Genomic DNA, 22,218 nt, shown 5'->3' on the forward strand with positions numbered 1-22,218 from the left:
GCATATATTCTCACACTTGTAAAAGTTGTATTTCTCAGTTATATATGGGCAGTTTAATTATTTCTATTTCATTTTCGAAGGGCAATTTAATAGAGATTTAGTACACAAAAGAAGATGCAGGAATCAATACAATTCGTGAAATAGTGATTGCTTCAAGAAATTTTTCATTGTGATCGGAATGCAGATGGTATACCATGTGTTTTTATATAAGCGTGAGAAATTTTATTTTTTAAGTTATTAACTTTTAACACATAAATATTATCATTTGTATAGTAACATGTGATGCACCACCCCGTGTACTAATCATACGAAAAAATCTCTCGATTGCTTCAGTGTAAAGAATAAAGACTATTGCTCGGGCACACTCATCAAGTCGTTTCCTTAACTTATGCGCATATTATAAAAACAGGAGGACCCAAATTTTGGCTAATATTCGAAAATATAATCTCTCTTCCTTTTCTTTTCATAATACTGTTGCATAGTTGCATGCACGGTAAGAAAATTTGATGAATTCAAAATTCCAAAATTCTGTTTACTCTGATTTATTCCAAATTATGATTCTAATTAGATTTGTAAATCCCACGGCGAGTTGGCCTTTGCCATTTACAAAAGGTCACTGTTTGCAGGGTGTTTTTATTTCTTCTTTTTTTGACTCACAAGGCATAAGAGTCAATGTCCACAGTGGAGGCCACTGGCCACAGATTCATATTTGTTTCAAAAATCAACCTTTTCTTCTTCTTATTTTTCCCAATTTTTTATTGTTTTAATTTGTTCTTTGTTTTTATGGATTCATGGATGCCAAGGCCAGTTGAACAAGAAATATATCAACTCTGGTTTCCTTTATAGCTAAGATCTGAGTGATTTGGATTCAAGTTTTGATCAGACCATGCTGATTTGACACTACTTAACTAGTGACTCATTTATGCTACCATACAAGATTTTTCACATTTAATGTTATAGGGCTTTTTTTTTCACTAAAATGATTCTAAGACGTATAATTGATGATAGTAATGCAAGAATGGAGCCAGAAAAATTTATAATGGACTACAATTTTTTTTTCAAACTCAGTTTTTAACAATTAAATATGCTGTAATAACATTCAAGAACCATATCTAACCCTTAGACGGTAATTATACTAACCTAGTTTTTGGTTGAATTTAGTAGCAATCAAATGCAGGATTTGAAAACAAGATTTGGCTCAAAACTTGAGCCCATCTCAACTTGAGGAAAATCCAGGGCCAGTTTAGACTTACCGAAAAGGTTTCTAAGCAGAAAAGTAAAATCCAAACAATATTGTTTTTATATCGTGAATAGGGGTGGAAAAAGATACCAAAAATCTCAAACCGTACCCAAAATATCCCAAAACCGAATCAAAAAAATTTCAAACCAAAAATCCCAAAAAATTCGATACCTAATCCCAAACTCATTCTGAAATTTTGGTACAGAAATTGATCTCACAATCTGACTTTTTTGGTAGCCCAAACCGAACTGAAGTTAAAATATATAGAATTTTAGATATTATAGCGGTTGGATTGGTTGAGAATTAATCTCAGCCGTTCATTCAAAATGAAACCTCAGACTCCCTCTCGACCTCCACTCTTTCACTCTCGCCCCCTTTCCTTCAGACTCTCTCTCAATCGCTCACTCTCTCGAAAAACAAGTTCGAACGCCGCTCCCGAAACAAAAAAAGGGGTTGGAATCCGATGTCGAACGGAGAAGATTACGACTCAGAGGGGCCGGAGGAGCTCACGGCCGAGCATGCAATCTAAGTCTATGGTGAGAATTTAAAGTTTTTGTTTTTGTTTCCGACAATAAAGTTCTGAACTTTGTTTGTACGTTGTTAATCGTTTCAGGAAGTACATCAAGACCAAGAACTTAACAAGCTCCAGAAAGAGCACAAAGCCAGGTGGGTTCACCTTGCTCTATTTGTTAAACAATGTTTTGATTTTTTAAGGTTTCGGTTTGTTGCTTTATAAATGTTGGAAATTAAATTCATTAGATTGAGCTGGACTGTGTTCTTATGAAAATGATAACTAGATTGCAGCTATCTGCCATTTTACTTGTATGATGGTATCCACCAGATAAACTTCTGTAGAATGGATCGATGGTTGAGTTACAGTAAGCTATTTTGAGAGTTTAGATAGAGGGAGAGATTGAATTTTTTTTTTTGTGGGATTGAAGGGTCAGACTTCGGAGGGTACTGTGAAGGTGGAGAGGAAGTGGAAGAAGACGGGAAGAAGTAGCGTGGAACACGTGAGAGATAGAAGAGAGATACTGTCCTTAAAATGTATTTTTACCCTCTTTTGGTTGACAAGGAGGATTTCATTAAAATGTAGTTTATATATTTAAATATCGTAAAAATTCATGATAATTATATGAGAAAATTTTTGAAATGTCATATGAACTTGTACTCATTTTTTAATGTCATAACTAAATTAAGCAATTTGTCTGCAACAATGTTTGTTGCCGGGTATCAATCACATGAAAGCTTCTTAGCTTGATGGTTTGATTCTTGATCTTTCTCCTGTTTCTGCTACATCTTCCCCAATTCTGTCAAGTTCTGATTCTCTGTTTCTTTCGTCCACTCTCGGTTCACGGTTTCGAGATGGCTTACTGTTTAAATTTTGGAAACAAGGCCGCCGGTGGGACGCTCATGGTTCCCACGTCTACGGCAACCCAAACCATTTTAAATGAACTTTGATGGGGGAGCAAGAAAGGTGTCTTATCATTTATTGAATAAGATTGAAGCTTTTTCTTTGTGTCACTACAACGCATCATGGTCAATACAGCTTCTGAAAGTAGATCATATCTGTGAAGTAAATGAAAATATGCATGTGATCATCACTAAGAAGATTGAACAAACTCTGAAACGTGGGTGCAAACCAATGCAAACAACATTATCAATCCTCTAATTGGGGAGCGATTGAAAACTTGAAAAGAATTTTTAGGTAGTTAATTTTATAAATATTTTTAACCTATAATTTTGTTAGGTATGATAAATTCTCTGTTATGTATTGGTTGGTAATTGAATAACTCTGTATTTTAATACAAGGGCGTTTCGAGAGGGTTGAAACATCTCGATATTCAGGAACTCTAGCATGGAAATGTTAACCTGAACCTACTCTCAGTATTTGTTGTAAACGGCATTGGATGTCTTGGTTGGCCTTCATCTGAAAGCAAAAATCTTCTAAGGCAAGATATTGATGGATTCAGTGACATTTTGGAGTTTGTATTTGTGGGATAAGCTTAGACATGTGCTGTTCTATGACGTCTGATGGCAAGCTTGAAACCCCTTGTGCCACCATACCTGCCACAAGCCACTAGATGTAGACTAAGGTAAAATGTTTAATTAAATTTTGGGTTTTTACAAACTTAAAAAAGAAAAAACCCAAAATTTAATTAAACAGTTTACCTTAGTCTACATCTAAGGGCTTGTGGCAGATATGGTGGCATAAGGGGTTTCAAGTTTGCCATCAGACGTCGTAGACCAGCACATGTCTGAGCTTGTCCCGTAAATACAAACTCCAAAATGTCACTGAATCCATCAATATCTTGCCTTGAAGGATTTTTGCTGTCAGATGAAGGCCAACCAAGACATCCAATGCCGTTTACAACAAATAATGAGAGCGAGTTCAGGTTAACATTTCCATGCTGGATATCAAGATGTTTCAACCCTCTCAAAACGCCATTGTATTAAAATACAGAGTTATTTAATTACCAACCAATAATAGAGAATTTATCATACCTAACAAAATTATAGGTTAAAAACTAAAAATATTTATAAAATTAACTACCTAAAAATTATTTTCAAGTCTTCAGTCGGTTCCCCAGTTAGAGGATTGATAATGTTGTTTGCATTGGTTTGCACCCATGATTCCAGAGTATGTTCAGTCTTCAGAGTGATGATCACATGCATGTTTTCATATACTTCGCAGATATGATCTGCTTTCAGGAGATGTATTGACCTTGATGCGTTGTAGTGATACCAAGAAAAAGCTTCAATCTTATTCAATAAATAATAAGACACCTTTCTTGCTCACCATTCCTTCAAACACATTTTGAATGTTGGTCGGCCTTGTTTCCAAAATTTAAACGGTAAATTATACAATCATAGTAATAAAGTGAAAACTTAATCATAGTAATAAAGTGAAAACTTAATCATAGTAATAAAGTGAAAACTTAATCATACAAATAGTAATAAAGTGAAAACATAATCATGCAAATAGTAATAAAGTGAAAACATAATCACTAATTTATGAACAAAAAACACTTACTAATTTATAAACAAAAAACACTTACAAATTGAGTATTCTTGGGTCACTGGCCATCTCGAAACCGTCAACTGAAAGTGGATGAAAGAAACAGAGAATCAGAATTGGGGAAGAACACGAAACCTAATAATTGCAGAGAATCGCAAAACATAAGTATTCAGAAGATGTAACGGAAGCAGTAGAAAACATAATCATACAAATAGTAATAAGGTGAAAACATATTCACTAATTTACAAACCAAAAACACTTACAAATGGAGTATTCTTGGATCACTGGCCATCTCGAAACCGTGAACCGAAGGTGAACGAAAGAAACAGAGAATCAGAATTTGATAGAATTGGGGAAGAACACAAAACCCTAGAATTGCAAAACAAAAGTATTCAGAAGATGTAGCGGAAGCAGAACACATAATCATACAAATAGTAATAAAGTGAAAACATAATCACTAATTTATAAACAAAAAACACTTACAAATGGAGTATTCTTGAATCATTGGACATCTCGAAAACCGTGAACTGAAAGTGGACAAAGGAAACAAAGAATCAGAATTTGATAGAATTGGGGAAGAACACGAAACCCTAGAATTGCAGAGATTCGCAAAACAAAAGTATTCAGAAGATGTAGCGGAAGCAGGAAAAAGATCCAAAATCGAACTGTCAAGCTAAGAAGCTTTCAGGCGATTGATACGGGGCAACAGCCATTGTTGCAGAGAAAGAGAATCGATAGTTTGTAGAGAGACAAAGAAGCTTGAGGAAGAAGTTGGTGCGAGCCGTGCGGCTTTACATTCGGTGCGGCTGTTTTTGGTTGCGAGGGTGAAACGGAGAAAATGAGGAGAGGGACAGGCGCAGGTAGCCAGGTATGCTAGGGTAACTAATGTTGGGCTAGGCCTAAAGAGAGGGAGTGTGCTTAGCCTCATAATAGATTAGCAATAATTTGGTTCAAATTCGATGTTTTAAGATATTATTTTGACAAGTTTTGATATTGAAATAGATTTTAAGAAATTTTATTTGAACCCTAATTTTCTATCTTTACACCCAACTTATCCATCAAACATTCAATTTTAGCCTTAAATAAATTAATTAAAATGAATAATATTAGAACCCTAAACCCGCTGATCTAAAAAAGGGAAAACACTTTTTTTTTTTATCTCTACACCCCTTCGTATTTTCATGTAATCCAAACATTGGCACATCCCTGGCGATTCAACGACCACAATTCCATCTTCACCTTTTTCGGTAAGAACAACCCAAATCATATTAGCATGCTTTCGCTAGGTTACAATAAAATGTAATGAGAAAAACCAAAAGTTTTGATGATGATACGACAATTTTTAGATTTAGTAGTATAATTAATAACGGTTGTGTTGTAGGGGTATTTTTATAGATGTTAATTTGCTGGGTTTTTCATGAATGGTGTTGTATGATTTGGATATGGCTCTCAGTTTCCTCCATATTGTCAATTGTAATAATCGATATCTTATTATTCTTCTTCGAATCGTATAATTGTATATAAGAAATATCGCATATGGGGATTTTGATTTTGATTTGAAGAAGATGTAACCGGCCCATTCTTTTTGCTCAATGATTCTTGTTCAACTGTTATTATTGAATTCTGTGTGGAATGCCGTTTGGTTTTGGGTGGTATTGTGTTTGGACCGGTTTTCTGTTTTCTGTTGTTGATTGAAATCAAATCTTTGAGAGTCTCTTTTATTTTTCATTATTTTGAAGTTGCTTGAGTTTTCATCTCTATACTGTACTATTCTATACTACACATTATTCTCTTTGACGGTTTTCTTGAGATTAATTATTGGTCACCTATTCCTACTGATGATCCTACCCAGGACAAGATACAAATGTCGAACAAGGATTGCTATTTTTACGTGCAGTTTCTGAAGCGAGTTTGCAAACTTAACATCAGTCAACTGTTACTATTCAAAAAGGGATCTACTTCTAAGAGGCCAGAATTTGAAGTTGTGCTTGCCAACCAAGATGAAAAATTTCCCCTCTGGATGGGAATACTTATCAAGGGTTCCAATATGCATTTTGTTGGGGGTGACAAGTATTTCAGGTCTGAGAATTTTTCTTACTCTGAGTTGTGCCTGTGGACTCTGCCCAACTTAGAGGTCTACACCCTTGACCCTACATCCCAAACCCTCTATAAGGACAGTAACTTTCCCAACCTTTCTGGTCCCAAGTGCACACCTATCGTGGTCACCCTTGGGGATGAAAACAAAGCATATGTCCTTTCAACAAATGCAAACCACTTTTCTGATATAGCTGAACCACCTTTCGAGGTTTTTGATTTTGTTTCAAAAACCTGGGAAGCTCTCCCTCCCCCCCCTGACCACCGTGGCCATATCATTTCCCACTATGCTATTGGGCGCAAGCTGTATGTTAATGCCGAGCTATTTTCATTCGTTTTTGATGCAGGCGAAGCCATATGGCACCGTGACATCCCATTTAAGTTTCCCCATCTTGCATGCTCTCTAGAGTATAATGGCTTTCTAATTGCCCAGCCCTTCAACTTAAGAGGTCTTGTTGCCTATAACTTGGACTCATTTGGGATCAAAAGTCCTTATCAGTGTCTAGATCAGCTACAAGAAGTATTCGAGGATCGCTTTTACGACTCCGATTGCTCTCTCACCCGTCTTGACGATAATGGCCGCATGTGCCTCCTTTATCAAGGCATGCCTTTCAGCTATTCCCTTAGGTTGTGTGCACGTGTAGCGGTGTTTCAAGTATTTGTCTCAAACTCTACCGACAATCCAGTTGTCACTGCCGTTCTAGAGGCTGTCGAAGAGTATGAAATCCAAGACTTTACACTTGGTGATTACGGTGCTTATTCTACATTCATCATGTAAGCAAGCGTTTTCCGATATCCTTTTTCTTTAAGTTTTGCTTTAACATTGATCTGCATTTCGATTACCATAATGGTGATGTATTTCTTAGTATATTATATATGGCTGTGACATACTTCAATATATGTTTGCCTTCTTTCATGCATTATGGTGTTTTTTGAATTCCAAGTGTTTCGTATCCTTTTGTACATTATTCCCAATACTTTAGCCTAGGTGAAGTCCTGATTACTTTAGCCTAGGTGAAGTCCTCATTCCCTGCTGGTCATTTTGTAGGTATGATGGTCTGAACAAGGACGATACTGAGGCTGATGTCACAAACTCAACTCTTTCTGGCTTGGACAGGTGTGGTCTGCGAGTGAGACCGTAATTGTAACGGTCATTGTTTGTATGTGTTTGTTAAATTTTGTATGATCAAATGCATATTTTATGTTATTGTAAGTGGGCAACATGTTTGTAAACCGGATCACAATGTTCCTTATTGCCTTCTTGTCGATGAAATTACGTTCCTTGTAATCAAATGTTTTGCTTGTATTCTTGACAGTCGCAGAGGCGTGGGCAAGCATGCCGCGGAGTTTGTCACTGATGCTGATATGCATAAAAAACCAAAAACTACACTTTGTTAAATAGGCGAGGTACACAACTGAATTTGTTTCTTTTTTTCATTTACTTTTCGTAAGTTCTGATTCCAGTCAGTCTTTTAACTTGATAATTTCTCGTGAGTTGTTCAATTTTCTCTCCTCTCCCCCTTGGATCTAGATCGTCGATCTCTTGATAAGGCTTATATGTATGTATATTAAAGACAAACCCAATGAAGGGTTATATATTATATATGTATCAAATGTTATTTGTTAAATCCAAAATACCCTTTGATCTCTAATATGTGTGGATGACGGGGATGTAAATTTCTCTAATATGCTCCGTAAACCTCTTGTTTTTGCCTCTGATTGATTTGGGAATAATATGTGTTTATAGCATGTGAAGGGATCTTGAGACTACTGAACTCTGTATTGACTAACGTACAAGTTTTCTGGTTGCAGATTTGGTAATGCAGTGTCACTGAGACACGGTTTCTGGGCATGGCATGGAACTAAAAATCATCTCTGAATGCGCTGGCGCTGAGAACAATAGCTATATTACTTAGCTATGGGTATTCTACTCTTTTATCTTGATCAATCAACTCTTATAACTGTAGTAGCAACTTAATTTCATTAGCACTGTCGTATTTAATCAATTTCAACTCACTTGGTAATGAATGGTTGCGTATGTAGTTTTATGCAATTTGCTGGTTCAAATGTGCAAACATTCTTTCTTTATTCAAGGCACTGTAGTGTTGGATTTGGCCGGTAGCGTAAACAGTAACATGTTGATTATTTTATCTAACCCGTTCATATTATAATTTATCTGCAACATAACGTTAAGGGAAATCGATAAGCATACAACTTTCAAGCTTGGGTGTAGTTAGTAGTTAAAAGTGCATATTCTGCTTGAGTGGGGAATGCTGCACGTTCCAAGCTGGAGATTCTCGGGTACTTGAGTTTCTTTCTTCCCTTCGAGTGCCTTTTGAATTTTAACCTAATATGCAGAAGATAGGACTGATAAGAAACGTTAGGGATGAGACCGCTTCTTCGGGCAGTTTCCCATGCCTGTTATTGATCCACTGAGACTTCTCCAGTCCTAGCGATTTAGCGAAGTGAAGCATTCAAGTGAAATACATAACTACATTTTTATTTCTCTTGATTTCGTGTTCCCATTGTAAACTGACTTGAAAATGCTCGATCAAATACAATGACATAAGTGAGAATTAAGAGATATGTTAATGAGTCTCTTTTAAAAGTACGGCTCTTTATAGATTCTATTTCAACTCATGTTTCGAGCATAATGTTCTATAGTATTAGTAAAACACTTAACGTTAAACTGTAAAGTAATAGGTTGAACGGTAAGGTGATGGATAATTTTTTGAAACAGTTTCCTTGGCATTCCACGAGAATCAATCATTTGAACACGCCGGCCATTTGTCCACTTCCCACCACCTTGACTCTTGAAAGTCTCGGTGTTTGCATCTCCGCCTTTTTTTGCTAGAAAAAATACACCATCAAGATCTTGTGTTTTCACTGCAAACTTTGAACTGGCAACGTACGATGATTGGCTACTACGGAAATTAACCTATGAAGTTAAATCTTATAGTCAGATCCTTTTTAATGCGCTCCAGTGGCACCACCACGAATAAATGTCTTTGTGTGGCCCCACTTTAGCATGTTCCATATTTGAAAACTCATGAAGTTTGTTTGTTTGTCTTTTTTCTTTTTTTTGAACAAACGATATTATTAACATTAAGAGGGATGAGATGAACTTAGCATCATAATAGACTAGCAATAATATAGTTCAAATTCGATTTTGACGATAATCGAACCTATGACCTCTCACTTACAAGTGAAGAGGAATACCATTTCTTCTTCCACTACCTTGGTCCATCGATATAGTGCCTCATTCAATAAACCTGGTGTTTGGATATTTTTTGTACACCAAGCTCTGATGAATAAAAGAAAAATAGCGCCATGTGAATGTGAAACACAACAAATGATATTCTTATTATATATTCTTACTATCTTTCTAATAAATATGAGATCGATATACGTTTGTGAGCCCTATCTGATACTAGTACAAATAGTGGTAATTCAAGAACTACTCGAAACACAAAGCTCGGTGCGAGTATCTACACGGTAGACTCGCTTATGAGCAGTTCCCCTTGGCCTTCAAGGAACCACATGTCACCACCATTATGCGCCATCTGTTCTCTCTCAAACTCTCTCTCTCTCTCTCTCTGTCTATACCAAACGACGAGTTGTCTGGAAAGAAGAAGCTAGACTTTCCGATTATCTGTGCTCCGGTACTCTCCGTGAAAGCAAATCGAAGAACCAAAACTTAAGAAACCCTAGAAAAAGGAGGGATTCTGAAGAGGAAAATTTGAAAAAATGAGGACTGTCGTGTCGCGGTTGATCCAACCAAGATCATCACTTCCAAGGCTCTTGTATGTCGTCTATTTTCAATTTTGGCTTTAATTTTGTGTAATTGATACTTAATTTCACATATCTGCACTGCTAATTTAAGGTTTTGAATGTGATTCTTTTGGGAATTTTGTTTTTGTTTCTGGAATATTATGCAATGCATTGCTTGGCTGCTGAGAAAGAGTGGGAATTGGGAAAATAATGCAAAACCCAAAATTGATTGATTGGTATCTTAGTTTATTAGGTTTCGTTTTCAAGTTCTGTGTTTTGGGTTCTATACAACAAAATTGTATCATCTGGGTTTATGAATATGTTAAACTGTTTTCGGATTATATAAAGCCGTGGGTTGTTCTGCCTTGTTGAATTTGTGGTTGAAAATGAATATAATAATGTTTAAAAAAAAATTATGTACTTTTTTTTGTATTTGGTTTACTTTTTGGTTCCGGAATCCAGTAGGGTTCTAACAATGATAGTAAGAGGAGAATTGGGTTTTCCTTACTTTCTGATTTCTGTAAAAGCAGTGTATCGGATGCACTGAAGAATGGTAGGTATCTAACAACAGACTCTAATAAGGTTGATGAACCCTTCAAAGTTGAGGAAGCTGAGACTGTCAACATTCCCCCTCCTCCAACTGATAAGGTACTATATCGTGGCAAAGAGCGTTGGAGATTTGAAACTTTTATTTCATCATATAATTTTATCGTCTTCATCTCTATCATGTAGTATTATATTTTTTGACTTCTAAGCTTCGTAATTTAGTTGCTTGTCTTGGGTGGAAATGGATTTGTTGGCTCACATGTTTGTAGAGAAGCATTGGGTCGGGGCTTGTCTGTCGCTAGCCTTAGCAGGTATAACTCAACTCTATATATTTGATGTTTGGTTTCTGCGTGCTGGTTAAGTTGATGCCTATGGATTTTTCATTATTGTTGATCAGTTTAGGCATGTACCCATCTCAATGCTTGCTATAAAAGAACGGAATACTATCAGACTGTGATTTAATTTATTTCCGAATTATTTCTTGGAGACCAATTTTCCTAATTCTTTAGCCTACTAGATAAGGAAAATTTTATACTCCCATCACCTTGTATTTGATTGTTTTGATTCCATAGCATCTCACTTTTAATGCTTTCTTATTTTCCTTCTCAGATCTGGTAGGTCAAAATTACATGATTCGTGGGCCAACACTGTGACCTGGCATCAAGGTTTGCTTTGTTGCAATAGTATTTTATCGACGACCCATAATTGTGTTTTTTGGTAGATACTCCTTTAAAAAAATTTCCATTTTCAGGAAACCTTCTATCGCTTGAGTCATTAAAGGATGCTTTCAATGGTGTCACGTCCGTTGTATGTATTCCCTTAATCCTCTGTCTTACTTGATCTCTATCCACTGATACGTAGTAAAGACATATGTGTACACATGTTCTCTAACCACGTGAGATATTGTCCTTCCCCTCCCCCTTCCAATTTTGTTCAGGATGTGCTTGTTTTATAGAATGAAAACTCTCCATCCCATTGTTCTTCATGCTTAGCTTTCATTACTGGATCAGGTTTGGATTGTTTTCCTAATAAAGTTTCTTGTCCTAGATATCCTGTGTTGGTGGGTTTGGCTCCAATTCTTACATGTATAAGATTAATGGGACTGCCAACATCAATGCAATTAGAGTTGCCGCTGAACAAGGTATATATTCATTTATGTTCTTTTTCTCCGTCAAGCTACTTCTTTTGCTTATTTATGGTTAAACAATTGGCGTTGATCCTGCAGGCGTGAAAAGATTTGTGTATATCTCTGCTGCTGATTTTGGTGTGGCAAATTACTTACTGCAGGGATATTATGAGGGAAAGGTGCCATGCTCAATGATAACTGCGTATATGCTTTATTAAAGTTTACTTGTATGTTTGTCGCTAGTTTTTAACGACTGCTGGAAGAGTTAGCATAATGAGTCTGCTTGTAATGCTTAACATTTCTAATTTATCTGACACAAAGTCCTTTACTGTATCTTGGTCAATCTAGAGAGCTGCAGAGACAGAGCTACTAACCAAATTCCCATATGGAGGTGAGGTTTCTTACTCTCATCATTTTTTTTCTTCAATTGATGGCTAAAATATGATAAATTATTTGGTCATCGGTTACAACTTGTCTCAAATTTCAATCAATATCTTCTTAAACATTAAGTTACTATGCTCTTGAAACCAAGCGCTGTAGACTGAAGCTTTAGTTTCATGGTTTATGTTTCTTACAATTGGGACGCTTCTGTTCACAATTTACTTGCCCTTTTTCAGGAGTGATTTTGAGGCCTGGATTTATATATGGGACTCGAACTGTTGGGAGTGTGAAGATACCTCTTGGTGTAATTGGTTCTCCACTTGAGATGGTAAAGTGTTAGTTCCTCGTGTATTCTGCATTTATGGCATGTTTACTTTCAGGGGAATAGGAATTGGAATCATTCCGATTCTTCACCTCCCTGCGTTTACTATATCATTGGTATTAAAATCGTTCCAATTCCCAACTTCCCCGATGTTTATTAACACATGAAATTGGAAAACGTGCACTTGTTATTTTTCCTTTGTTCTTGACAAAAATATTCTCAGATTAAGAAACCTGAAGGGTAATACTGATTCATATTCAAATATATGACTGCAGCTATTTCAAAACACGAGACCCCTGAGCCAGCTGCCACTTGTTGGGCCTCTCTTTACTCCTCCAGTGAATGTAACCTCTGTGGCAAATGTTGCCGTTAGAGCAGCTACTGATCCTGTCTTCCCTCCTGGGATTGTAGATGTCCAGGGTATCCAGCGTTATACCCAGAAGAAGTAGAGATGCATAGAGCCCCTTCCCTTTTTGTTTCGTTCATCAGTGCAGGCTGCAGAGTATGATGTTAAGCTGTCAAAATTTTTCCATGAAGATCCTGGTTTTTCGCTGTTAGCCGAGAATCTTGAAATGAAGATTTCATCGGTTTCTTTTTCTTCACATGTTGCAATGGTTAATAACGTGTTAAAAAGCACACATTTACTTGTTCAATAATTGCTTCCCCAGCTGAACATGTTACGAGTTTGGCGTGAAGAGGATGACCGTTACTTTTCGGTCACTTGATTTATCATTGTATCTTGGTCCCTTGCAACCTGGGATTAAAATAGCAAACTTCTGTCCCTCGGATTTTTCTTATTTGAAGTGAAAATAAGAGCTCGTGTTTTTGTTTGAAAGTGCTTTTAAAATATCTTCTTGTTATAAATTTGTTGAAATTGTCATTATAAGTAGATGCTTCCTGAAAAAGGCACTTGAGATTGAGAGTGCTTCACCTTTAGCGGGTTTGCTTTTTCTAGAACTGAATGCTTTTACGTTGCATTACACTTATCAAGTTTTCTTACTCAACGTGGTTAAAAGTCATTTTTGGGTTGACAGAACACTTGTAGATTTTACAGAAGCAGTGGCAAACATGCCCTAGAGAAGTGCTCATGCACAAAAGTGCTTTCTAGAAAAGTACTTTTAAACCGGCTTGGAACACATCCTACTGGTAGTACTAGTAACCAAAACGGGCAATTGGATGCGGAAATAGATAAACCCGACCCGGTTAAATAGTTTACTTGTATAAAAATAGGCCAATCAATGAACATCCTAGAGAAGACTGTTAACAGTCTGCACAGGCAGTCACAAAAGATCATATATTGGTATTGGAAAGAGAGAGAGGGAAAGAAGATGAACCAGAACCCAAATCAGAACCAGAACCAGCAACCGAGCGACGGCGGAAAGCACGAGGATGACGCCGCCCTCACCGACTTCCTCGCCTCCCTGAGGGACTACACCCCCACCGTAAAATCCTACTTCCCAATCTCATTTTTTCCTGCAAATTCCGATCAAATGGAAATCAAAATCCTGAATTTTGTGATTTCAGATGCCCGACGAGCTCGTGGAGCATTACTTGGCGAAAAGCGGCTTCAATGCCCCGACGTTCGATTGTAGGTACTTCTTTCGATTTCGAATTTTGGGAAGTTTTGCAATTTTCTCAGTTGAGATTTCAGTTTTCGTTAGGGTTAGCTGATATTAATAATTTGAGTTTGTCAAGTGTATATTGTGTATCTGTTCGAAAATTTCAAATTTCAAGTCCATTAGATACTCATGCTATGTGAATTTAGCTGTAGGTAGAGTCTGTAACTGGTGTAGGATTCACTCATGGTTGTCCGTGATCGGTTCCTTCTTTTCGTTTGGGCTTCAGGAATTGTATCTATTTTACACGTTCATTTATTAGCCTTCGTTGCAATTAGTGGTTTCAAATTTGAGTTTCATGGTCGTCTATTTGATGATTGAAGTTTGTGCTTTTTGACATAGATTGCATCACTGCAATCATTGATATAGGGCAGCTTTTGATTTAACTTTCTTTTGAGCTGAGAATGGCAATATGCTGCTAATTTTATTTATTTTTCTTGGATTTGTATTGAATGTAGTTCTTTGCATGTACTTGTATACTGAATTGGTTTTTATTTTCTTTTCAGAATTAGGTTGGTAGCTGTCGCCACGCAAAAGTTTGTTTCTGAGGTCGCAACTGATGCTCTTCAGTAAGTCGCTGAATTCCGTGGTTGTAATTGCACTCGTAGGTTTTTGGTCCAGAATTAATTTAGCTATATTCCTTGGTTGTTGCACTTGTAGTTAGCCAGCGTCTAAGGTATTACAATTGGGGAAGGTATTTACATGCTTATGCTTCTAAACAGGCAATGCAAAGCGAGGCAGGCTTCTATAGTCAAAGACAAAAGGGACAAACAACAAAAGGTACTCCAATCATTGTGCTCGTGGGATGTGTGTTTATGCTTATCTAGGTATGGGCGGTCTTAACTATAATCTTGAAACAGGATAAGCGTCTAATATTGACAATGGAAGACCTGTCAAGAGCGTTGCGTGAGGTAAAAACTACGATCTTTCAAATTACTTGAGCTTGATAAGCTACCTTTTCATGCACCTCAGTATGCCTCTGTCTATAAAAATTAACTGGAGAGCCTTTTGAACTTGCGAATGAGTTTTTGTTATATTCTATCCTATTACAGAAGCATGGGATTCATAGAATCTTTTATGTTGATACAGTCTTGTTGTCATTTTCAGAATTGCTAAATCTGGCTCGCTTGGCCCTAATTAGATTTTTAGGAGTCCATATCTTTAATTTATGCGTAATCCAAACTGATTATTTTTCACTTATTGTTTCTGTGTTAATTTTTCATTGAACTAAACTTCTCCTCTTATAATTCTTAATTGAGCAGTATGGCGTTAATGTGAAGCACCAAGAATATTTTGCGGACTGCCCTTCGAATGGGATGGATCCTGCAACACGGGAAGAGTAATTTGCAATTAGATTTGTGTTATACCATTTACAGTCTGGTTGTATTAATAAATCTGAGGGGATTAGGCGATGCTCGATCACTCTTGCTTTTGCTTCGCGACTCTTTCTTTGCTTCGTGTACTTGCAATTTTTGAGGCGGAAGTTTTTCTCGATATCAAGTAGTTAACTTGTACATGTATGGATTTATTAGTAAAATGATTGCATCTCGTTTAGTTCATTGTCATGTGCTTCACATCATCTCTTGTCAAGTCTTTTCTTGTGATGTAAAACTATTGACAATTTGACAGAAGAATTGTGTTTACTTTGATTTGGTCAAGGTAGACGAAACTTACACCGGCTTTCCTTCCTTTCTTAACAAATTAAACATATTATCATGTGCAAAGAAATTGTTTGAAATGATTAATTAATCACGTATTTTATAGTAAAACTTTAGCCGGTCGGCCATCCTAACATTTTTCATGTAAAATTTCTTCCCCAGGAATAAGATCATCCAAGTTTGCAACTGCAAAGACACAAATTCAAGATGAAGTTTAGGAAACCAACCAACCTCATAATTTGTACCTTCTTCTTCCTGGTTTCTTTGAGTATGAATATTTCCTTTGCCATGCGGGTGAAGTCGCAGAACACAACAATCCCAGTGAATGTTGGTGTGGTTTTTGTTCAGCTGATTAATCAGCTGATGCGGGTGAAGTCGCAGAACACAACAATCCCAGATGCAGCTGATGCAGGTTTCTCTCGCTCTCTCTGGTTTCCCTTTATATAGTTTTTCGTTGAATATGACCATTTTTAAAGGAAGAGAAGCATTGAAATTACTTGATCTCGACACCATACTCTTTTTCTCTGTTTGTCAAATAGCTGTGGACCTGATCAAGAATCTACAAGAAACTGCAGGGTCGAAGTCTTCGATGCAAGCCAACGTTGTATTTGATGATCTTGGAGTTGGAGAATCTTCGTCAATTCTGGAATTCGAGATGGTAAATGTAACGAATGGTGATGCAGCAATAGCAATTGGATTCTGGACACCACGATGTGGACTTGCGAAAGGATTGAATTTAACTCCAAATCGAACAATGATTTCGTCGGTCAAGTTTTTCTTGGGGTAGATCATCTTTATTTTGAACCTTGTCGAATCTGTTTTATTAATGTAACGGAAAGAAAATTCAGATTTTCTGAAAAAATTGAAACTTTGGTATGTTAAATTTATTCTAGACAGGATTACGATGCTTTAGCCGCAGCCATGACAATTAGAGCAAACAGTTCTTTGTATGTGGATTTCACAATGCCATACACGGAATCAGGTGTGGCGATGGTGGTGCGAACGAAAGATTACACGAGCAAAAATGCATGGGTTTTCTTGAAGCCTCTTTCATGGGATCTCTGGTCGATTTGTCTTTGCTTTTTCATCTGGACTGGTTTCGCGGTTAGTGTTCTTGAACACCGCATTAATGAAGAGTTTCGTGGTCCTCCCTCCGATCAAGTTGGCACAAGATTTTCAGGCCCCATACTCATTGCTGGGGTGGCTTCGTCATTAGCTCTCATCATATCTGCAGCCTCCTTCTTTTACAGGTACGGGTACGTCTTAATGACAAGAGTCGCCTTCGTGTGGAGAAGAATTCGGGACATGTTTGGAACGAAGAATTCGGGTCTTGATGCCATCGAGTGTTTGCCTGCAGCACCTGCTAGCCAAGCCCCTCAAGCCATTCAAATCACGCAGATCTAGCCTCACCATTCCTTGGAAAACAAGGCATTTGAAATATAAGTTAGAATTTATAGTGGAAGAGGATGTATTGGTGAGAGTGGTATGTGTATCTAGTGAGAGAAATGTTAATTTTGATTTAGGAAACTCGTAAGTGTACTTTATTGTGGTAGATTTAGTTATGAAAACTTTGCTTTGTATGTGGGGTTGATTTTTTATTCTCCCGCCGTATTACTTGGTATGTCTACTCAACGAGATTTGACTTTATGTCCCTCTCTTTTTATTTTAATAAGATTATGGGGATGATCGGTGAACAATATCACCCATCCTCTAAAAAATATTTAAGTCAACTTTGCTCTAGTCCAACATGTTCAAGTTGCGTGCCTCTCTCTCCTCGTTGAACTTTCTTTTTGCTCACCATTAGCGCTATTTAATCACTTCATTTGTAAGTGTATGATTTTAAGTTTGACTCGCTTGGATTGCTAACAATATTTTGTCATTGTATTAATTCAAAGAAAAAAAAATCTTTCTTTACGATATTCCTAAATTTCTCTAGGCACTGATATTGGAACTTGGAAGTACCGTTAATTATTATTGTATATGCATTTCTGTGAGATCTAAGTATACTTAAACAACCATTAAGTAGGTAATTAAAGCAAGCTTTCGCAATCACGGAAATAACTTGGAAGCTTTCGTGATTAAAACAAGCAACCAACTCTGTATAGAATCTTAGATAATAATGAAGATAGCGTATGTTAGGTAAATAACAATTTGTGGTTGAAGTATATTATACAGAACCAGTTTGACCCGGTATTTCTATACACTATACAGTATTTTATTCGTAAGTTACGTATATTATATGTACTTTGATTCGGTCTTAATTCGTTCTTTGTTTGTTTAACAAATTATAATTTTTGATCTACTCTAACAGTACGTTATGAATGGATTAAATATAATAAGAAACTGTTTGATATAATCAACCATTTAATTTATTCCACGAGTTTGCTTCTGTTAGAATCTGAGATATTATTCTGAAGCTATAGGCACATGGTCAGCAATCCTGCCTGTATAAAAATCCTTTAAACTAATCACATTATCGAAGCTTGGTGATCGAAGATACGGACATGGAGTTGAAGAAATCAATCAACCTTGTTTGTTCTTTCTTCTTCCTTGTTTCTTTCAGCATTCAAATTTCCTTTGTCATTGGACAGAAGTCGCAGAATAGAACAATCCCAGTGAATGTTGGTGTAATTCTTGATGACCCTGATTCGGTGAGGGGAAAGGTTCGGTTGAGCTGCATTGAAATGGCGCTCTCGGACTTTTATTCCTCTCACAGTTCCTCTAGAACTAGACTGGTCTTGAGCATTAGGGACTCTAGAAAAGACGTTGTCGATGCAGCTGCTGCAGGTCTCTCCCTTTTTCTCCTTTTCGGTTTCATTTCGAGTCCCAACCTATTCTTTTATTCAATGAGACTGCTTGAGTCTGCATTCTAATTGCGTCCTGTTTTCATTTTCTCTTTTGTTACCACAGCTTTAGACCTGATAAAGAATCTTCACGTGCAAGCAATCATTGGTCCTACATCATCAATGCAAGCAGACTTTGCAATTGATCTCGGAGACAAAGCCAAAGTTCCCATAATCTCATTTTTGGCAACAAATCCTTCCCTCACTTCCATTCAGGGTTCATACTTTTTCCGAGCAGCGCAAAATGATGCCTCTCAAGTGAAAGCCATAACTGCTATCATCCAAGCCTTTGGATGGAGAGAAGTGGTGCCCATCTATGTAGACAATGAGTTTGGTGAGGGAATATTACCGTCCTTGGTTGATGCCTTAGACGAAGTTCAAGCTCGTGTGCCCTACCGGAGTGCCATACCTTCAATGGCCACTGATGACCAACTTGCCGAAGAGCTTTACAAGTTAATGACAAAGCAAACCAGGGTCTTCATCGTGCACATGTCACCCTCTCTTGGCTCTCTTCTTTTCACCAAGGCACAAGAGATCGGTATGATGAATGAAAGCTATGTTTGGATCATGACCAATGGCCTAACAAATCATGTAAGTTCACTAAATTCTTCAATCATCAAGTCAATGCAAGGTGTGTTGGGTGTGAGAACTTATGTACCGAAAACAGAAGAGCTTATCGATTTTAGAGTTCGATGGAAGAGGCAATTCCAACAGAAAAATCCGTCTTTGGTTGATGTCGAATTGGATGTTTTTTCAATTTGGGCTTATGATGCTGCTTTTGCATTAGCCATGGCAGTTGAAAATGTTGGGACTAGAAACTTTGGCTTTGTAAAGACGAATGCTTCCATCAACTCATCCTCAACAGATCTTATAACTTTCGGGGTCTCTCAAAATGGTCCAAAACTTTTTGAATCCTTATCAAGTACTCACTTTAAAGGCCTTGCAGGAGATTTCAGTTTTGTCAATGGGGAATTACAGTCTTCAGTGTTTGAAATAGTCAATGTGAATGGTAATGGAGCAAGAGAAATTGGTTTTTGGACACCAGAAAGTGGACTCATGAAAAAATTCATAAACCCCACAAACACAAAGAGTGTTGCATATTCAACTTCTAGATCCAACATGGGATCCATCATATGGCCTGGAGATTCTACCTCTGTTCCAAAAGGATGGGAGATCCCCACGAACGACAGAAAATTGAGAGTGGGAGTTCCGGTGAAGATTGGTTCTCCGGAGTTTGTTAAGGTGGTACGTGATCCTAGTACTAACACAACAGATGTTTCTGGTTACTGCATTGACGTCTTTAATGCTGTCATGGAAAAATTACCATATGCTGTTATTTATGACTTCATTCCCTTTGCAAAACCTGATGGTACAACTGCTGGCACTTACAATGATTTAGTCGACCAAGTTTATCTCGGGGTAAAATCATCTTAACCTCATTTAATATGTTTTTTATGATTAAAATGCAGCACAGTTCAACTTAATTCTGTTGGTATGTTTGATTTGTTTCACAGAAGTACGACGCTTTGGCTGCAGCCACGACAATTAGAGCAAACAGGTCTTTGTATGTGGATTTCACATTGCCATATACGGAATCAGGTGTAGTAATGGTGGTGCGAACGAAAGATTACAAGAGCCAAAATGAATGGGTTTTCTTGAAGCCTTTGACATGGGATCTCTGGCTTACAAGTTCTTGCTTTTTCGTTTTCATTGGTTCGGTGATATGGGTTCTCGAACACCGCATTAATGAAGATTTTCGTGGCCCTCCCTCACATCAAGTCGGCACAAGCTTGTGGTTCTCCTTCTCAACCATGGTTTTTGCACATCGTAAGTAGAAGCGCCGTAAGCAGTAAGCATGTTGAAATACTACAAGCTGTTGTTTCTCCATATTTTTTACCTCAATTAATTTACGTGCAGGGGAGATAGTGGTTAGTAACTTGGCTAGGTTTGTGGTGATAGTATGGCTATTTGTAGTGCTAATCCTTACCCAAAGTTACACGGCTAGCCTGACTTCAATGTTAACCATCCAACAACTCCAGCCAACCTTTTCTGATCTAAACGAGCTTATAAACAAGAAGGAGAGTGTGGGATATACGAAGGGCTCATTCGTCTATGAACTTTTGCTAGATAGAGGTTTTGATAAACAGAAGATTAAAGCCTATACATCTCCAGAAGAATGTGACGAACTTTTGACGAAAGGGACTGCAAAAGGTGGCATTGCTGCTGCTATTGATGAAACCCCAAACTTGAGGCTTTTTCTTGCAAAATATTGCTCCAAATACACCATCGTTGGGCCAATATTTAAGACATCAGGCTTTGCCTTTGTAAGTCCTTAATTCCTTTCTTTCTCACACACGTGGACAGAAACACAATCGTGAGTCCTATATATGTTTCTTGAGTAATGCTCAATGATCCAGATTCACAAATTGACAACATAAGTTTATGTTGTCGCACAGGTTCTTAAGAGACAACATTCCTCATACGTCCTTCATGTATGTATGTATCTACCTCATACGTCTTTCGTGTATGTATCTAGGTTTTCCCCAAAGGTTCGAATCTTGTACCCGATGTTTCAAAGGCGATTCTGAACCTGACAGAGGGAGACGAGATGAAAGAAATCGAGATCAAATGGTTCGGGAAACAAGCCACTTGTATAGACTCTCAGTTCTCCAATCAATCCAACAGGCTTGGCCTTAATAGCTTTTGGGGCCTCTTACTCATCGCTGGGCTGGCTTCATCATTAGCTCTTGTCGTATCTGCAGTCTCCTTCCTGTATGTGCACAGGCAAACCCTAATGACAAGAGATACCTCTGTATGGGAAAGAATTCGGGTCATATTTAGAACCTTTGTCCAAAAAGATCTCACTTCCCATACTTTTCGAAACCAGAATGTGGGGAATGCGGAGTCCTCAGCAGCCTTCAGCACCGGCCAGCCGAGTCCGTTTAGCCTCTCAAATCACACGGGTCCAGTCTCACCTTTCTTCAGTGAATTAGGAACTCCTGTTGCTGTTGGTCAAGAATCTCCAGCATGTTTAATGCCAGCTGCATGTTGATGAGCTTGATCTTCGTAACCCACATATATTACTACTATTCAAACATCTGTCTGACATTCAGTAGTTTTGGTGTCATTTGAATCTCTAGTTTCTAATGCAAGCTTTCTTAAATTATACATCACAAGAGGACGACAATCCAAAAAAACAACAGCACACTGACTCATTACGAGCTTCAAGATTTTGACTTAATGCAGGTTTTTACACGCCCTTTCTCATAGACTGAATTATATGTTTCTAAATAGGAGAGGGAGTGTACTGAAGGAGAAAAAATGTCGTGCAAAAATTACTTTTTTAGACTGAATTATATGATATATAGGATTAGGACTAGGAATATGCGCTTTTGACACACGTTTTTTGTGGAGTTCCCTCTGTAATATATTTCAACAATCCGAATCATTTATCTTTTAGGTCTCCCCTAAAAGATCATGTCTACCAAAAATCACCAAAATCTGAAACCATATCACCGTTGAATTAAATTTAGTGGTTCTTTGTAACACTGTATTCGTCCATTTTCTTCACTCAAATCTTAATGAATTTTGGATTTGGCTAA

At 37.4% G+C, this 22,218-nt stretch overlaps 4 protein-coding genes, 1 long non-coding RNA gene and 1 pseudogene across 18 annotated transcripts; 5 read left to right on the top strand and 1 right to left on the bottom strand.

The window, feature by feature from the left end:
• Positions 1 to 1,545: 1,545 nt before the first annotated feature.
• On the top strand, positions 1,546 to 8,466 carry LOC103953181. Of its 8 annotated transcripts, XM_048578999.1 has the most exons (7): positions 1,549 to 1,776; positions 1,854 to 1,906; positions 6,112 to 6,338; positions 6,701 to 7,127; positions 7,402 to 7,470; positions 7,670 to 7,760; positions 8,166 to 8,466. In XM_048578999.1, the coding sequence occupies exons 3-6, from the start codon at positions 6,260 to 6,262 to the stop codon at positions 7,749 to 7,751; spliced, it is 657 nt and encodes a 218-aa protein (XP_048434956.1). In that variant the 5' UTR covers positions 1,549 to 1,776; positions 1,854 to 1,906; positions 6,112 to 6,259; the 3' UTR covers positions 7,752 to 7,760; positions 8,166 to 8,466. The 8 variants fall into 8 exon arrangements, 5 of the variants coding, with proteins under 5 accessions (XP_048434956.1, XP_048434951.1, XP_048434942.1 ...); XR_007256230.1 differs by having other exon boundaries at positions 1,546 to 1,776; positions 6,112 to 7,127; positions 7,402 to 7,513; XR_007256232.1 differs by having other exon boundaries at positions 1,548 to 1,776; positions 6,112 to 7,096; positions 7,402 to 7,513.
• Positions 4,168 to 5,237, bottom strand: LOC103953190. The gene is made up of 3 exons (XR_668009.3): positions 4,743 to 5,237; positions 4,523 to 4,628; positions 4,168 to 4,342 (listed from the first exon to the last, which is right to left on the bottom strand). It is a non-coding gene; the product is annotated as an uncharacterized LOC103953190 (long non-coding RNA).
• A 1,364-nt stretch (positions 8,467 to 9,830) lies between the features above and the next one.
• LOC103953165 (uncharacterized protein At1g32220, chloroplastic) lies at positions 9,831 to 13,334 on the top strand. Of its 2 annotated transcripts, none has more exons than XM_009364902.3 (10): positions 9,831 to 10,156; positions 10,652 to 10,772; positions 10,893 to 10,981; positions 11,280 to 11,335; positions 11,422 to 11,477; positions 11,718 to 11,811; positions 11,896 to 11,975; positions 12,145 to 12,187; positions 12,414 to 12,505; positions 12,775 to 13,334. In XM_009364902.3, exons 1-10 carry the CDS (start codon positions 10,101 to 10,103, stop codon positions 12,946 to 12,948), a joined length of 861 nt encoding a protein of 286 aa, XP_009363177.1. In that variant the 5' UTR covers positions 9,831 to 10,100; the 3' UTR covers positions 12,949 to 13,334. The 2 variants fall into 2 exon arrangements, with proteins under 2 accessions (XP_009363177.1, XP_009363182.1); XM_009364907.3 differs by having other exon boundaries at positions 9,833 to 10,156; positions 10,655 to 10,772.
• A 388-nt stretch (positions 13,335 to 13,722) lies between these two features.
• On the top strand, positions 13,723 to 15,674 carry LOC103953133 (transcription initiation factor TFIID subunit 10). The gene is given in 7 exon segments (XM_009364867.3): positions 13,723 to 13,941; positions 14,024 to 14,066; positions 14,069 to 14,087; positions 14,622 to 14,684; positions 14,838 to 14,895; positions 14,976 to 15,026; positions 15,378 to 15,674. Coding segments are annotated over 7 exon segments (519 nt in total). The 5' UTR covers positions 13,723 to 13,737; the 3' UTR covers positions 15,459 to 15,674.
• Positions 15,675 to 15,827: 153 nt separating this feature from the next.
• LOC125467818 lies at positions 15,828 to 17,503 on the top strand. Of its 6 annotated transcripts, none has more exons than XM_048579028.1 (4): positions 15,828 to 16,185; positions 16,313 to 16,556; positions 16,667 to 16,877; positions 17,024 to 17,503. In XM_048579028.1, the coding sequence occupies exons 1-4, from the start codon at positions 15,981 to 15,983 to the stop codon at positions 17,105 to 17,107; spliced, it is 744 nt and encodes a 247-aa protein (XP_048434985.1). In that variant the 5' UTR covers positions 15,828 to 15,980; the 3' UTR covers positions 17,108 to 17,503. The 6 variants fall into 6 exon arrangements, with proteins under 6 accessions (XP_048434985.1, XP_048434976.1, XP_048434972.1 ...); XM_048579019.1 differs by having other exon boundaries at positions 15,828 to 16,014; positions 16,122 to 16,185; positions 16,667 to 17,503; XM_048579015.1 differs by having other exon boundaries at positions 15,828 to 16,014; positions 16,134 to 16,185; positions 16,667 to 17,503.
• Positions 17,504 to 18,159: 656 nt separating this feature from the next.
• Positions 18,160 to 21,668, top strand: LOC103955552 (annotated as a pseudogene).
• Positions 21,669 to 22,218: the final 550 nt, after the last annotated feature.

The sequence above is a fragment of a genome, unplaced genomic scaffold, assembly GCF_019419815.1.
Source record: "Pyrus x bretschneideri cultivar Hongxiangsu unplaced genomic scaffold, Pyrus_bretschneideri_v1 Contig1, whole genome shotgun sequence".
Classification (NCBI taxonomy): Eukaryota; Viridiplantae; Streptophyta; class Magnoliopsida; order Rosales; family Rosaceae; genus Pyrus; species Pyrus x bretschneideri.